Raw genomic sequence first — 13,226 nt, forward strand, 5'->3', positions numbered from 1 at the left:
GCGGAGGGAACGATCCCTTCGGAATGCTGACAGGGGAAGGGAGGGGAAGATGCGACTGGTAGTGGCATCACACTGGAGGTGGCGAAAATGGCGGAGGATGATCCTTTGGATATGGAGGCTGGTGGGATGAAAAGTGAGGACAAGGGGAACCCTGTCACGGTTCTGGGAGGGAAGGGAAGGGGTGAGGGTAGAGGATTGCTGCAGTGTTCCAGTGAACATCAACGCAAGCTCGAGGAACAGCATCTCATCTACCGATTAGGCACACTACAGCCTGCCTGACTGAACATTGAGTTCAATAATTTCAGAGCATGACAGCCCCCCACTTTACTTTCATTTTTAGTCATTTTTAGTTATTTTTTCTTCCTTTTTTTTGCATTCCTTTTTACATTTTTTACAATCCTTTTTTGCATTTATTTCATTTCATCTTAGTTTGTTCAGTTTGCTTACCCACTGTTTTTTTCAGGTTGTTTTTCTTCAGGTTTGCACTTGCTGATGTTCTATATTCAGTATATTCACCACCTAATCTGTACTAATGCTTTGTCTTTCAAAACACCATTAACATATTGTTTGCCTTTGCTCCGTGACCTTTTGGTCAGCTATGTGGCCTGGTCCAATCTGCACCTTCTCCTTTGTTATCTCTTGCCCAACCCCCACCTCACTTGTTTATAATCTGTGACTTTTCTAATATTTGTCAGTTCCGAAGAAGGGTCACTGACCCGAAACGTTAACTCTGCTTCTCTTTCCACATTAAATCTGTGTCCTTTGGTAACCAATCCACTGTCACTGGAAACAGTTTCTCATTATTTAGTCCATCAAAATCCTTCAAGATTTTGAACACTTGTATTAAATAACATAGAATTTACATCACAGAAACCGGCCATTCGGCCCATCTGCTCCATGCTGGTGTTTATGCTCCACACGAACCTCCTCCCACCCTTCGTCTCACCCTGTCAGCATATCCTTCTATTCCCTTCACCCTCTTGTGTTTATCCAGATTCCTCTTAAAGGTATCGATTCCCTGTGGTAGCAAGTTCCACATTCTCGCCACTCTTTGGGTAAAGACTTTTCTACCCTTAACCTTCTGAGTTCTGAGGTGTACAAGCCCAGTTTCATCTCTCTCCACATAACTGAAGTCTCATCATTGGTACCATTCTGGTAAATTGTTTTTCTTGGGTCTTGTTTGTTCCACTGCACCGACAACTTATCCTATCAGACTCTCTCACTTCCAGCTGCTTCCTATTTCTCTTATTCATAGCAACAATAGCAACCTGCATTCAGGTAGCGCCCTTTAACATTTTAAAACACCCCAAGACACTTCACAGGAGCAGTTATCAAACAAAATTTAACACAGAGCCACATAGGGACAAGTGACCAAAAGCTTGGTCAAAGGTTGGTTTAAGGGGCAACTTAAAGGAGGAGAGAGAGGCGGAAAGTTTTAGGGAGGGAATTCCAGAGCTTAGGGTCCAGGCAGCTGAAAGCACGGCCACCAATGTGGGGCGATGGAAATCAGCAATGCACAAGAGGCCAGAATTGGTGGTGTGCAGAAATCAAACTGGTAGTTTTTTTTAATCTAGTGATTCTATTTTGTTAATCCTTCACTGTGGTCACATTAATCTGTTAATTGTGTGTTAATGGTTTGATTATATGCAGGTGAAGGGTATTATTTGAGGTTTTAGTCGAGTACTTATAAGCAGACACTCACTGAGACTGGTGGAGGGTTTTGAGTGAGGAGCTACGTGTTTGTAATCCTTTTACTCTGCACAATAAATGTGAAGCTGAGTAAAGATAGGCTCCAGCATTATCATTCCATAACAAGCTTTCTGGAATTTAACATGATAGCAGAGAATGGTTGCCGAAAGCTGGAGATTGGAAAATAGGAAAAAAAAATTTTGGATAGCAAACTAAAATCTCAAGGGCTTTGTGGAAAATATGGCAGAAAGTAAGTGTAAGTTGTCAGGGTATGATTACCCTCCGATGTTCTCAGAGTCTGAACCATATGACCAGTGGAAGAATGAAGTGGATATGTAGAAACAGGTTACATCTCTACCAAAGAGGAAACAAAGTATGGCCTTGGCGTTGTCACTTCCGACCAAAAGTAAAATCAGAAGTAAAATGTTTTATGAACTGGATGCTCATCAGTTGGATACTGATGAAGGGTTAGATCTTCTGTTAGAATTCTTGAATGAAATTTACAAGAAAGATGACGTATTGAATACATATGAGGCATGGTCAGACTTCAATAGATTTCGGAAAACAGATGGTTATTCTTCTTCTTTGGCCTCATTGTCTCGAGAGACAATGGGTAAGCGCCTGGAGGTGGTCAGTGGTTTGTGAAGCAGCACCTGGAGTGGCTATAAAGGCCAATTCTAGAGTGACAGACTCTTCCACAGGTGCTGCAGATAAAATTGGTTGTCGGAGCTGTTACATAGTTGGCTCCCCCCTTGCGCTTTTGTCTTTTCCTGCCAACTGCTAAGTCTCTCCGACTCGCCACTCTTTAGCCCCGCCTTTATCGCTGTCCGCCAGCTCTGGCGATCGCTGGCAACTGACTCCCACGACTTGTGTTCAATGTCACAGGACTTCATGTCACACTTGCAGACATCTTTAAAGTGGTGGGTCTGATACCAGTGACGAGCTCGCTGTACAATGTGTCCTTGGGGATCCTGCCATCTTCCATGCGGCTCACATGGCCAAGCCATCTCAAGCGCTGCTGGCTCAGTAGTGTGTATATGCTGGGGATGTTGGCCGCCTCGAGGACTTCTGTGTTGGAGATACGGTCCTGTCACCTGATGCCAAGAATTCTTCAGAGACAGCGAAGATGGAATGAATTGAGACGTTGTCCTTGCTGACATACGTTGTCCAGGCCTCGCTGCCATAGCGCAAGGTACTGAGGAAACAGGCTTGATACACTCGGACTTTTGTGTTCCGTGTCAGTGCGCCATTTTCCCACACTCTCTTGGCCAGTCTGGACATAGCAGCTGACGCCTTTCCCATGCACTTGTTGATTTCTGCATCGAGAGACAGGTTACTGGTGATAGTTGAGCCTCGGTAGGTGAACTCTTGAACCACTTCCAGAGCGTGGTCGCCGATATTGATGGATGGAGCATTTCTGGCAGCCTGCCCCATGATGCTCGTTTTCTTGAGGCTGATGGTTAGGTCAAATTCATTGCAGGCAGCCGCAATCCTGTCGATGAGTCTCTGCAGACACTCTTCAGTGTGAGATGTTAAAGCAGCATCGTCAGCAAAGAGGAGTTCCCTGATGAGGACTTTCCGTACTTTGGTCTTCGCTCTAAGACGGGCAAGGTTGAACAACCTGCCCCCTGATCTTGTGTGGAGGAAAATTTCTTCTTCTGAAGATTTGAACGCATGTGAGAGCAGCAGGGAGTAAAAGATCCCAAACAGTGTAGGTATGAGAACACAGCCCTGTTTCACGCCACTCAGGATAGGAAAGGGGTCTGATGAGGAGCCGCTATGCTGAATTGTGCCTTTCATATTGTCATGGAATGAGGCGATGATACTTAGTAGCTTTGGTGGACATCCGATCTTTTCTAGTAGTCTGAAGAGACCACGTCTGCTGACGAGGTCAGAGGCTTTGGTGAGATCAATGAAAGCAACGTAGAGGGGCATCTGTTGTTTGCGACATTTCTCCTGTAGCTGGCGAAGGGAGAACAGCATGTCAATGGTGGATCTCTCTGCTCAAAAGCTGCACTGTGCCTCAGGGTAGACACGCTCAGCCAGCTTCTGGAGCCTGTTTAAAACGACTCGAGCGAAGACTTTCCCCACTATGCTGAGCAGGGAGATTCCATGGTAGTTGTTGCAGTCACCGCGGTCACCCTTGTTCTTATAGAGAGTGATGATATTGGCATCGCGTATGTCCTGGGGTACTGCTCCCTCGTCCCAGCACAGGCAAAGCAGTTCATGGAGTGTTGAGAGTATAGCAGGCTTGGCACTCTTGATTATTTCAGGGGTAATGCCGTCCTTCCCAGGGGCTTTTCCACTGGCTGGAGAGTCAATGACATCACTAAATAGAGGAATATATCATGGACTTTAACGGACTGTATAGAAGATTGAGGAAATTCAATTTGGAGATCCCTGGTTCAGTGATAGCTTTTAAATTGCTAGATTGTGGTAGGGCGTCACATATGGACAGGCTCCTGGTTCTAACTGGGGTTGGGTTCTTGGACAAAGACTCCCTGTTGGACCAAATGTTTGTGGCCTTAAAAAAATTCCTGGAGAAACAGTCATTTCCTGCAGTCCTGGTAGAACAAGCAGGGCACTCTGCAGTAACACAAAGAATGGAGGACTCAATGTTTACTAGATTTAGAAATAATCCAGATACTGGAAGCAGGTATCAGTACAATGGAAGAGTTAAAGACAGGAGGAATGAGGATGAAAGTACCTTTAGCAGGTCTGAATATTACAGTGGAAGACAAGGTTGGAACAGCAGTCATAGGCGAATGAATCCCAGGAATGCCCAAGGAACAGTTAATAGGTGTTTCAGATGTGACAAAGTATCATTATGCAATGAACTGCCCTAAGCAGAGAGGCAGTCTTTGAAATAACACAGGATACAGCAAATTCTGAGGCAGAAGAGGAAGATACTTATGGATCTGAACAAATTGTACTAGTCACAAGGAGTTTCAGTCCTGTGATGAATGTGTTAGCTGTGGATTCGTTCAATTGTGCTGTATTGAATAGTGCTTGTACGTCGACAGTATGTGGAACTCATTGGGTACAGTGTTATCTGGATTCACTCAGTAGTAAGGATCGAAGCAAGGTTAGGGAATATAGAAGTACAACCAGCTTTAGGTTTAGTGATGACAACACATTGAAGTCACTGAAGAGAGTAGTAATTCCATGTAAAATAGCTGGGGTAAGCTACTTTATCAGTACTGATGTAGTCTCCAGTGAGATACCTTTACTGTTGAGTAAGCCTTCAATGAATCAGGCACAAATGAAACTTGATATAGAGCATGATAAGGCAATTGTTTTTGGGAAGCCAGTGAATTTGCAATTTACCCAGCCAGGGCATTATTGTATCCCCTTAACAAAACCTGATATTTCTAGTCAGAGTGTTAGAGAAATGTTAATGGCATCGGGTGTTAAGAATCAGAGAGTTAAAAAGCAAATTGTCTTAAAGTTCACAGACAATTTGCTCACTCTTCTTGTCAGAGATTAAAAACCCTATTAAAAGATGCAGGTGTGATTGAAGAGTATACGAGGATAATAGAAGAGATTAGTGAAAAGTGTGAAATCTGTAAAAAGTATCGGAGGACACCATCACGTCCTATTGTCAGCCTTCCATTGGCACGTGACTTTAACAAGGTAGTTGCTATGGATTTAAATATATGGGACAAAGACAAGAATATTTTCATTCTACATTTTATAGACTTAGTAACTAGATTTATTCTTTCTACAATAATAAATAGCAAGGACAAAAGGGTGATTATAGACAAACGTATGGAGAAATGGATAGGGACTAGGCTTGGGACACCAGCTACGTTTCTGACTGATAATGGAGGGGAATTGCCATTGACGAGTTCAGAGATATGTGTGAAAACATGAACATTATAGTTATGAATACTGCAGCTGGAAGTTCTTTCAGCAATGGGCTTTGTGAAAGGAATCACACAGTGGTTGATGGAATATTACATAAAATCTTAGCTGACCAGCCAAACTGCAAGTTGACAACTGCCCTGACATGGGCGGTTCATGCGGAGAATTCACTTCAGATGGTTGGAGGATATTGTCCCTATCAATTGGTCTATGGGTGGAATCCCAAATTGCCTTCTGTACTGTGCGACAGTCCTCCTGCTCTAGAAGATACTACAATTAGTTCCATTTTTTCGACACAGTTGAATGCTTTACATGCGGGGCAACGGGCTTTCATCAAGGCTGAGGTCTCTGAGAAAATTTGCAGAGCTCTGAGGCATCGTATCAGGTCATCTGAGGTGGAATTTAGTTCAGGAGAATTGGTCTATCATAAAAGAGAGGGTCATAGGAAATGGAAGGGCCCTGGTAAGGTAATCGGTCGTGATGGTAAGACAGTAGTTATCAAGCATGGAAATCAAACTGTGAAGGTTCATGATTAATCAGGGTTGATTACAAAATCTCAGAATCTGAGCAGGTGATAGAGGGAACAGAGGAACATTGTACCTCAAATACTCATGTCATTTGTGATGAAGGTTCTGAGGCACAGGTAGATCAAGAGTTGGATAGTAATGTCAAGGCTATGGGCCAAGTGCTGGCAAATGGAATTAGGTAGACAGGTCAGGTGTCTTTAATGCATTGGTGCAGACTCAATGGGCCGAAGGGCCTCTTCTGCACTGTATTATTCTGTGATTCTGTGATTCTGTGAATGTAACCGATTATGATGCTCAGGAAAGAGTTATCACATCCAAAGGCCAATTACCCCGAGTAGGTATTTGGGTGACATATATTCCAGAGGGGGTCTAATAAATGGAGGAATGCAGCAATTGTGGGACATGCAGGAAAATCTACAGGTAAATTTAAATATTGGTTAAACGTTCAAGATGATGGATAAGAAGCCAAAGCCATGAACTGGCAGAGTGGGGTGAAAGAGTGGAGGGTAAGAAAGCACAGTGCAAGTTTTGATAGTGGATCAGGAAGTGACTCTTGTGTAAGGAAGCAATCACATACTGGAGAAAAAGCCTACGATAAAGTACGAGGGAAATCTTCTAGCAGTAGTTCCAAAAGGCATCAACGTGCTAATAGAGGCCGTAATCTGTATGAACAGATTACACAATGAAATGAAGGCTGGAGGGCAGTCTCGGAAAAGAATTAGAAGCAGAAGTCGTCATAGTGGTGAAGCTTTAGTGGCTGCCAATAAACTTGAGGATAAACTAAGAGAAGCAAAACAGAAGTAATGAGAAAGTTGGAAAGAGTTTGGAGTCTATTCTGAAGTACCAGACAGGGGACAGCCAGCCTTGTCACATAGATGGATTTGTACTGAAAAAGTCATAGAGTTCTACCTTCCCAATGGAACTTATAAGGCTAAAGCCAGGTTAGTTACGAGGAGTTTTGAAGAGCGGTTGGGCAATACCGATGTTACAGTGGACTCTCCTACAGCTGGAAAAGTGATCTTGAAGATCTTTTTGGCTCTTTTGGCCACATATTCATGGGAGTGTAGATCCATTGACATAAAAGCGGCATTTCTGCAAGGTGATACTTTTCAGAGAGAAGTGTATCTGAAACCACCGAAAGAGGAAACAGATGCAGAAAGAAAACTATGGAAACTGAACAAATGCGTCTGTGGTTTTAATGCAGCTTCCAGGGTGTGGTATTTCTCAGTGAGATCTGCTTTGTTGAAAATTGGTTGTGTTCAACTAAAAGCAGATCCTGCAATGTTTTATTGGTCCCATAAAGGGAAACTTTCAGACATCTTCATGATGCATGTTGATGATTTCTTATGGGGTGCTACTGCAGATTTTGAGAAATATGTTATTAAGATTAAGGCAGAATTTGAGATTGGGAGTCAGTCTTTAAATATATTGGTTTAGATATTAAGCAAACAAAATCTGGAATAATAATAAAAAGCAAAATACTACAGATGCTGGAAATCTGAAATAAAAACAAGAAGTGCTGGAAATACTCAGCAGGTCTGGCAGCATCCATGGAGAGAGAAACAGAGTTCTGATGAAAGGTCACTGACCCAAAACGTTAACTCTGCTTCTCTCTCCACAGATGCTGCCAGACTTGCTGTGTATTTCCAGCATTTCTTGTTTTTAAGTCTGGAATAAGTTTGAATCAACAATCCTATTTAGAGAGTGTTACTCCCATCCCGGTTAATCGTGTTCGCTCATCACAGAAAGATGATCTATCTAAAGCAGAGATTGAGCAATTGCAAAGCCTGGTGGGTCAATTAAACTGGTTGTGCTCTCAGACTAGGCCTGATGTTAGGTTTGATGTGCTGGAGTTAAGCACGGTGATGAACATCCAAAAGTTGAGAATGTTTTAAGGGCAAATAAAACGTTGAAAAAACTAAATCTGGAGAAATGTGTACTGAAGTTCCCATCCTTAGGTGGTCCAAAGAACATGAAGCTAATAATTTTTAGTGATGCTTTACATGCTAATCTTGCTGATGGGTATTCGAGTGCAGTTGGCTTCATGATATTTCTCATGGGTGAAAATGGGAAATGTTGTCCTTTAGTTTGGGAGGCTAAGAAAATAAAATGGGTTGCTAAAAGCACTTTAGCTGCGGAAACACTGGGACGTGTGGAAGCAGTGGTAATGGGGTTCCATTTGTCAAATATTTTGGGTGAAATTCTGAACAAGGGACATCCTGAAGATAGGATACCCATTGAATGTTATGTGGATAATCGTTCTTTGTGGGACAATGTACCCAATATGGAATTTATTTTGAATTGTTGTTTGAGCACGTTAATCCAAGTTATATTGTAAAAGATAGAAGGGAATCTGTTAATCTGTTAATTGTGTGTCAAGTGAAGGGTGTTAATTGGGGTCTTACTTGAGCACCTATAAGCAGACACTCACTGAGACTGGTGCAGGGTTTTAGTGAGGAGCTACGTGTTTGTAATCCTTTTATTCTGCACAATAAATGTGAAGCTGAGTAAATATAGGCTCCAGCGTTATCCTTCCATAACAAGTTTTCTGGAATTTCACAGTCACTCTCTTCCCCATTGTGTTACCTGACTCCATAGCAGTTATTTTACATAAAATGTACAGCACAGGAACAGGCCATTCGGCCAATTGGATTGACGCTGGTGCTTACACTCTACATGAGCCTGCTTCCACCCTACCTCATCTCACCCCATCCTTGTGATAGGGAGTGCTAGAGGCGAATAACATAGATGCATTTAAGAGGAAGCTGGATAAACACATGAGGGAGAAAGGATGAGAAGGATATGCTGATAGGGTGAGAGGGAGTCAGGTGGGAGGAGGCTTGTGTGGAGCAGAAACACCAGCACGGACCAGTTGGGTCCTGTTGGATTCCCGTGCTGTAAATTGTATGTTCTTTCTTCTTTGGCCTCCTTATCTCGAGAGACAATGGGTAAGCGCCTGGAGGTGGTCAGTGGTTTGTGAAGCAGCGCCTGGAGTGGCTATGAAGGCCAATTCTACAGTGACAGGCTCTTCCACAGGTGCTGCAGAGAAATTTATTTGTCAGGGCTGTCACACAGTTGGCTCTCCCCTTGCGCCTCTGTCTTTTTTCCTGCCAACTACTAAGTCTCTTCGACTCGCCACACTTTAGCCCCGCCTTTATGGCTGCCCGCCAGCTCTGGCGAACGCTGGCAACTGACTCCCACGACTTGTGATCAATGTCACAGGATTTCATGTCGCGTTTGCAGATGTCTTTAAAGCGGAGACGTGGACGGCCGGTGGGTCTGATACCAGTGGCGAGCTCGCTGTACAATGTGTCTTTGGGGATCCTGCCATCTGCCATGTGGCTCACATGGCCAAGCCATCTCAAGCGCCGCTGACTCAGTAGTGTGTATAAGCTGGGGATGTTGGCCGCCTCGAGGACTTCTGTGTTGGAGATACGGTCCTGCCACCTGATGCCAAGTATTCTCCGGAGGCAGCGAAGATGGAATGAATTGAGACGTCGCTCCTGGCTGGCATACGTTGTCCAGGCCTCGCTGCCATAGAGCAAGGTACTGAGGACACAGGCTTGATACACTCGGACTTTTGTGTTCCGTGTCAGTGCGCCATTTTCCCACACTCTCTTGGCCAGTCTGGACATAGCAGTGGAAGCCTTTCCCATGCGCTTGTTGATTTCTGCATCTAGAGACAGGTTACTGGTGATAGTTGAGCCTCGGTAGGTGAACTCTTGAACCACTTCCAGAGCATGGCTGCCAATATTGATGGATGGAGCATTTCTGACGTCCTGCCCCATGATGTTCATTTTCTTGAGGCTGATGGTTAGGCCAAATTCATTGCAGACAGCTGCAAACCTGTCGATGAGACTCTGCAGGCACTCTTCAGTGTGAGATGTTAAAGCAGCATCGTCAGCAAAGAGGAGTTCCCTGATGAGGACTTTCCGTACTTTGGACTTCGCTCTTAGACGGGCAAGGTTGAACAACCTGCCCCCTGATCTTGTGTGGAGGAAAATTCCTTCTTCAGAGGACTTGAACGCATGTGAAAGCAGCAGGGAGAAGAAAATCCCAAAAAGTGTGGGTGCGAGAACACAGCCCTGTTTCACGCCACTCAGGATAGGAAAGGGGTCTGATGAGGAGCCACCATGTTGAATTGTGCCTTTCATATTGTCATGGAATGAGGTGATGATACTTAGTAGCTTTGGTGGGCATCCAATCTTTTCTAGTAGTCTGAAGAGACCACGTCTGCTGGCGAGGTCAGAGGCTTTGGTGAGATCAATGAAAGCAATGTAGAGGGGCATCTGTTGTTCGCGGCATTTCTCCTGTATCTGACGAAGGGAGAACAGCATGTCAACGGTCGATCTCTCTGCACGAAAGCCACACTGTGCCTCAGGGTAGACGCGCTCGGCCAGTTTCTGGAGCCTGTTCAGTAACACTTTGTAAAAGGCAGGGAATGAGGATGAAATGATACATTTGTCATGGCAAACAAAATGGCAGAGCAGGCTCTGATAAAGAAAGAAAGACTTGCATTTATATAGAGCCTTTTACAACCACCAGATGTCTCAAAGCAATTTATAACCAATGAAGTACGTTTGAAGTGTAGCCACTCTTGTAATGTAGGAAACGTGACAGCCAATTTGCACCACTTTGATGGGCTGAATGGCCTACTCCTCTTCCTGTGTGTGTGTGTGTGTGTGTGTTCCTATTCTCTCAATCTTTTCACACCACATCCAAGGCAAGCTCGCAAATCACTTCTCTTAAGTGGATTACAATTCATATCCTGTGAAATACAGATGTTTTTATGCACAGCCCCAAAGGAATAATCCTGAGGTGAAGCAATACTGTGAAACTATTATTGAAACATTTGACAAATGGCTGGAATAGGAAGCTATTTTACAGTGTGGGAGAGTTGTAATGAATTGGATGAAGCTGCTATCCGTGCAGTGTTTGCCTGATTGAAGTGCAGTCTGTTTGGTGCAGTAGCCCCATCTGCTGGAGTAGACAATAACTGCAGGAACCAAGCAAGTGTTTCTGCTCCTTTTTGTCGGACTGCAGACAATTCTCTTGCTCCAGATATTTACTCCGTAGAATTTACAGCACAGAAACAGGCCATTTGGCCCATCTGCTCTATGCTGGTGTTTATGCCCCACATGAACCTCCTCTTACCCCCTGCACCTCACCCTATCAACATATCCATCTAATCCTTTCTCCCCATGTGTTTATCCAGCTTTCCCTTAAATGCATCTGTTTTATTCACTTCAACCACTCCCTGTGGTAGCGAGTTCCACATTCTCACCACTCTCTGGATAAAGAAGTTTCTCCTGAATTCCTTCTTGGATTTATGGCCCCTAGTTCTGGTCTCCCTCACAAGTGGAGACACTTTCTCTATGTCTACCCTATCGAAGCCCTTTCATAATCTTAAAGACCTCCATCAGGTCACCCCTCAACCTTCTCTTTTCTAGGGACAAGAGCCCCAATCTTTCTTGATTGTTGTAACCACTCGGTTATGGTATCACCTTTATAGATCTTTTTTGCACCTTCTTCGGTTCCAGTGCCTCTATATCCTTTTAATAATATGGAGAGCTGACCTGTTCATGATACTCCAAATGAGGTCTGATCATGGTTTTAATGGAAATCTTACCGGAAATCTTATGAAGACATCGGGCTTGAGACAGTTGGGGTTCAGGAACAGGCATGCGAGAGTTTTGGGCCCTATTTTTCCCTCTTTCTGAATCAGAATAGATCAGCTCCAAAGGAAATTGATTTTGCCTCCAGCACAGGGATAATTTGATTGAGAAGTTTGTTTGGGTGGGTTTACAAAACCTACTGATCCCTGCGCCCAAACCACTCCAAGAAATTGTTCCCCGGGTCATGTCTAAATGATCACCCTGAGCTCTTGCAGCCTGTCACACCTCCACAGGCAGCTAGCCTGGCAACAGAACCCAATCCACCACCCGGCTTTAGAGTGGTGAGGAATAGGTCAATGGGAGGGGAAACAGCTGTCGGAAATCAATTCCTTCTGTTACAATGGAGGGCATGGGGATAATAAACAACAACAACTTGCATTTATATAGTGCCTCTAATGCAGTAAAAATGTCCCAAGGTGCTTCACCAGTGTGTTATTAGACAGAATTTGGCACTGAGCCACATAATGAGCTATTAGGACAGGTGATGAAGAACTTGGTCAAAGAAGTCGGTTTTAGTTTAGTTTAGAGATACAGCACTGAAACAGGCCCTTCGGCCCACCGAGTCTGTGCTGACCATCATCCACCCATTTAAACTAATCCCACGCTAATTCCATATTCCTACCACATCCCCACCTGTCCCTATATTTCCCTACCACCTACCTATACTAGGGGCAATTTCTAATGGCCAATTAACCTATCAACCTGCAAGTCTTTGGCATGTGGGAGGAAACCGGAGCACCCGGAGGAAACCCACGCAGTCACAGGGAGAACTTACAAACTCCACACAGGCAGCACCCAGAATTGAACCCGGGTCGCTGGAGCTGTGAGGCTGCGGTGCTAACCACTGCGCCACTGTGCCGCCCTAAGTCGGTTTTAGGGAGCATCTTAAAGGAGGAGGAAGAGGTGGAGAGGTATAGGGAGGGAATTTCAGAGTTTAGGGCCCAGGCAACTGAAGGCACGGCCACCAATGGTGGAGCGATTAAAATCGGGGATGCTCAAGAAGCCAGAATTGGAGGAGTGCAGAGATTGCGGAGGGTTGTAGGGGCTGGAGGAGGAGGTTACAGAGATAGGGAAGGGGCGAAGGCGTGGAGGGATTTGAGCACAATTTGAGCCATATCGCCATACACTGAGAAGCCGCGCACTTATCTTTCTGCACTTGCTTTCTGTTCCCTCAGTAACTTGTTACGTTTGCTCCAATAGGGAAGTATTTCTGGAGGTTGACCCGCAGCAGGCACTTGGTCTCCTTTCAACCAGCAGAGATCCAGCGCTTCTGGCGTGGGTTGCCCAGCAACATGGATGGCGTAGACTCTGTGTATGAGCGAACTGCAGACCACAAAATAGTATTTTTCAAAGGTAAGTGTTGGGCTGCATCATCCAGCTTGTTGGCAGGTTCACTTTCCTGCCTCGATACATCCAAGTGCAGTCTCCAACACTTAAAATATCGCCTCTAAAATCGGGCAGTCGGTTGTAT

The 13,226-nt window shown here is 44.6% G+C and overlaps 1 protein-coding gene across 1 annotated transcript in view; it reads left to right on the forward strand.

Annotated features, from left to right (window-relative positions):
* The window catches only part of mmp17a (matrix metallopeptidase 17a), an 86,029-nt gene that overhangs the window by 65,540 nt on the left and 7,263 nt on the right, over positions 1 to 13,226 (forward strand). The window contains exon 8 of the mRNA XM_068055534.1: positions 12,956 to 13,108. Within this exon, the coding sequence (XP_067911635.1) occupies positions 12,956 to 13,108 (153 nt within the window). The remainder of the gene's footprint in view (positions 1 to 12,955; positions 13,109 to 13,226) is intronic.

This window comes from Heterodontus francisci, chromosome 23, assembly GCF_036365525.1.
Source record: "Heterodontus francisci isolate sHetFra1 chromosome 23, sHetFra1.hap1, whole genome shotgun sequence".
Classification (NCBI taxonomy): domain Eukaryota; kingdom Metazoa; phylum Chordata; class Chondrichthyes; order Heterodontiformes; family Heterodontidae; genus Heterodontus; species Heterodontus francisci.